We start from the raw sequence: 4,429 nt of genomic DNA on the forward strand, positions 1-4,429 counted from the left end.
TGGTTACGTGTATGGAAAACAAATATAAAGATTACAAGAGTGACTGCATATAAAGAAAATATCTATAAAATGTTTTATAGCAGGTATATTATTCCAGATAAACCAGCTAAATTTTACTGTGACATACCTAATGATTGTTGGAAGTGTCAAAAAATGTGTTGGCTCTTTTTTCGTATGTGATGGATTGTGATAAAGTTAAAAAGTATTGGTTTTGGATACATGAATTGTTACAAAAAGTGTTTAAAAATACTGTACCTTATACACCAGAACTTTTTAAATTGAATATAGTACCAGAGAATTGTACACACACAAAAAAGAAGAAGAAGACTTTTATCTTACTATACATGTATTAACAGCAGCAAGAATATTATATGCTAAGTACTGGAGAAGAAATGAAATTCCCTCGAAGAAATTATAACTAAAATATTGGAAACAGCAGAGATGGACAACTTTATCTCAATCCTGAGAGGATACAACAAAGAAGACTTTGAAGATACATGGTCAAGATTTTAGTGGACAGAATTGTACAAGACATAAAACTTTCAGACACCTAACTGAAATAAAAGGAAATAAAAGCTATATTTTTAATTATAAGCAAAAGGTATAGATGTAAAGAGAATTCCCTACATGTGTATTTTTGTGTGTTTGTTTTTGTTTGTCTGGTCTCATTTCTTGTCTCTACTGAAATGAGATAAATGCAAACCCTTTCCATAGGGTCTATTTTAGCAAAAAGAGAGCAAGATTCCCTCACTCCTTCTGTGGGAGAAGAACAAAGTATTTTATTTTCTGTGTGTCCATCTAGTACATCTTTATCCCACCCTTCCTCCAACAATCTCAGGCAGCATAGATGGGTCTTCTCTTTGTCTTTGTACTAATCCTTTGAAGTAGGTTAGACTGAGAGTGACTATCTTGAGGTCACCCAATGAGCTTCCAAGGCAGAGTGGGAGTTTGAACTTGAGGCTTCTAGATCCTAGTCCAACAACTCTAGCCACTGTATAGCACTGGCTCTCAGTTGCTATGATGCGAATGACTTCTTCCTCTATATTTTGCAGCTACAAGCTATGGTATAACTATCTTAAGCAACGGCGGAAACAGGTGAAAAGCAGATGTGTCACAGACCCCAGCTATGAAGAGGTGAACAACTGTCATGAGCGGGCCCTGGTCTTCATGCATAAGGTACAGTAGTAGTAAATTATAGACCAGCAGTTTAAAACATACAATAGCAAAAAATATTTACAGAAAAACATTACATAAGAAGTATAAAAAATAATACCAAGCACAGTGATAAACTGTGGGCTGGTAAAGACGGAGGAAGGAAATCGTTCTGACTTGTATTTGGCAGCATTGGTGTGGGCATTTGTTTGAAGGGTTCACCTGAGTTCAATTCCAGAAATGTTTTCCTATATATATATATCTCCCTTATATATAAAAGCCGAATGGTGGTGGCACTTCTCTAGAACATTCCACACGCTCTGGAATTGGTTGGCACCCTGGTGTGTCACTCAGAATCTGTACCTATCCACTGGCTGCATTGCTTGAGTCTCGCCTCCAACGTTCTAAACAGTTTGCTGTTCCTCCCCCCCCATAGCCAGTCAGAACACAGGTTATTTGCATATGCAGCCTTATTGGCCTTTGCCTCGGAACACAGGCTTGATTGGCTTGCTGTTCTGAGGTAAAATGTGTCCAATCTCCAGTTGAGGGCTGGAGATCACTCAGAATTACAACTGCTTTCTAGATGGCAGAGATCAGTTCCCCTGGAGAAAATGGTGGGCTCCATATCCTTATATGCTGCTGAGGTGGCCCCCGTATGACAGCCAATGTGGCGCAGCAGTCAGGGCTTCAGAGCACGGGAGAGGCTGCAGGTGTGTGGGCGGTGGAAAGCTGAAGAGTGAGGGGGAAATAATGGTAGGTTGATGATTGGCTGGGAAGGAGATATGGCTGCCAACTCCAGGTGGAAAATTCCTGGAGATGTGAGGGATGGAGCCTGGAGATGGTGAGGTTTCAGGAGGGGTGGGACCTCAGATAGGTACAAAGCCATAGACTCCACCCTCCAAACCAACCATTCCCTTCTGGGGAACCATTGTTGCCAGTCTCCAGGTGAGGGCTTGAGATCACTCAAAATTACAACTGTTCTTTAGGTAGCAGAGATCAGTTCCTCTGGAGAAAATGGTGGACTCAGTGTCATTATACCCTGCTGAGGTTGCCACAGCAAATTGACACTGAGTGTCCAAGGCCAGGGCACCCGCCCAGAGCCTCTTTCTAGAGCTTGTTGTATTTATTTCCACAACGGGCCATTTTCCTAGTATATATATATACTGATAGTGTCTGTATTGACTATAGGAAAAAGTGTTTGAAGTCATACTAAAAAGGCCTCTAAAAATATTATTTCAGTGAGATGCTGCCAACAGGAAATGGGCTGCAAACAATTCAGGCATCATATTGTCATTACTTTAAGGCTGGAAACAGACTATAGCTTTTTCAAAGCTTGTTGAGGGTGATGTGCAAGAGGCATTGTTGTCCATGATCACTCTTCCAGCTACTCCCTCCGGTAAATGGGTTTTGAAGTGTTCTAAAAATCTGGAAAACATTAGTGAAATGAGGGGAAATGTGTTTACACACTAATGTAATGCTGATTCTATTATATTGCTTTCAGCTCTCTTAAACACAACCATCTGTCCCCAGCCCAAATATAAGGTGCCGCCATATTTAGCATGTTAAGCACTTATCCCAAAAATAAGAACCCAAGAAGGTACCAAAGAACCAACCAAAAATAATCAAAGGATGGTACATCTTCTTTACAAACAACGACTGAAGGAGCTGTGGGTTGGTTTGTTTTTTAAATCTAGGGTGAAACCCATTAAGAGAGAACATAACAGAAGTTTGTAAATGTACGATCCATTTGGAAAGAATTAGTAGAGATAAATTAATCTCTTTGAGGAAATAAAGGTAATCCAATGAAATGGATTGGCAGCAGAAGGGTCAGGACTAACTCATGAAGGTGCCTCATATTGCATTGGAACATTGGTCTATTAAGGTCAGTATAGTCTGTTCTAATTGGCAGCTGCTTTCCAGGCTCCCAAGTGGAAATTTTTCACATAATGTACGGCCTGGTCCTTTTAGTTCGAGATACCAGAAATTGAACCTGGGATTTCTGCATGCAAAGCAGATGCTGTACCTGTGAGCCACAGCCCCTCCTCAAAAGCAAAAGGAAGTATTTCATGTAATGCATGATCAGGAATTCCTGCAAAATGCATTTGTGGCAACTAAGCTAGGCAGCTTTTTAAATAAAGGTCTAGATTCATTAATGGATGATTTGTCAAGGCAAAATAACTAAAAATGGAATCTGTATAAACCAGTGTGGTAAAGTGGTTAGAATGTTGTTTTAGGAAGACTCAGTTTCAGATCCCTACTGTGCCTTGAAGTTCATGGGATAGTCTTGGGCCAGTCATACTGTCTTGGCCTAACCTATCTCAGAATTTTTTGTGAGGATAAAATAAAGGAGGAAGAACCCCATGTACCACTCTCAGTTCCTTGGAGTAAATGTGAGGAAGAAATTTACTAGATAGTATTGGGTGTTGTAAATAAGAAGCGGGAGACTGACCAGTTATGAAGGTGCACAGAGAGTTTATATAGTTATAAAGGTGAATATATTCAGAGATATATACAGGCTATCGTACAGCATGTCGTGCCTTAGTCTATGAGAACTAAGTTCTCTCCAGCTTACTAAACTGATAGCTATTATGCTAAACCCCAGCCAATCTCTAACAGGGTGATGCAGTCACTAACTCTAACAAGCCCTGAAAGAGTAACACCTGCTAGAAAACACCTGGCTGTAATTACATGATTACTAGCATGCTAGGTCTGACAAACAGATCAAACTGATCTATAGTAACTGCTTGCTACCTCTATCACTCTGACATATATCTCAATAGATAGATATGTTCTAATGCCATGTCCTGTTTGATTACATACCATATTTTGGGGCTAAACAGCCATCTCCATCACAGCCTGGTTGTGAACCCGTCAGTGGCATCTGGATGGCCATTGTTTGAAATAGAGTGCTGGATTGGTGGACCTTTGGTTTGATCCCACAAGAGGATTATTATTTTTATTGTCCCATGTGCCTTCAGATGCCTCGGATATGGCTAGATTATTGCCAGTTTCTCATGGACCAGTGTCTAATTACCCGCACACGCAGGACCTTTGATCGGGCACTCCGGGCTTTGCCCATTACACAACACCATCGCATCTGGCCACTTTACTTGAAGTTTGTGCGTTTGTATCCATTACCTGAGACAGCTGTACGAGTCTACCGTAGATACCTGAAGGTGAGTGGGTCACGTGGTCCCTAACTAATGTGTCTCTTGCCTAGAAGCTGTATTAAGTGCTCACTCTAAAGCAGGTCTTGTATTCTGAACAGATGGCCACA

The 4,429-nt window shown here is 40.7% G+C and overlaps 1 protein-coding gene across 1 annotated transcript in view; it reads left to right on the plus strand.

Annotated features, from left to right (window-relative positions):
* Positions 1-4,429, plus strand: part of XAB2 (XPA binding protein 2) — a 30,370-nt gene that overhangs the window by 7,512 nt on the left and 18,429 nt on the right. Inside the window, exons 3-4 of the mRNA XM_015412585.1 lie at positions 1,053-1,176; positions 4,131-4,328. Coding sequence (XP_015268071.1) covers positions 1,053-1,176; positions 4,131-4,328 — 322 coding nt within the window. The remainder of the gene's footprint in view (positions 1-1,052; positions 1,177-4,130; positions 4,329-4,429) is intronic.

The sequence above is a fragment of the Gekko japonicus genome, unplaced genomic scaffold, assembly GCF_001447785.1.
Source record: "Gekko japonicus isolate JY-2015 unplaced genomic scaffold, Gekko_japonicus_V1.1 scaffold792, whole genome shotgun sequence".
Classification (NCBI taxonomy): Eukaryota; Metazoa; Chordata; class Lepidosauria; order Squamata; family Gekkonidae; genus Gekko; species Gekko japonicus.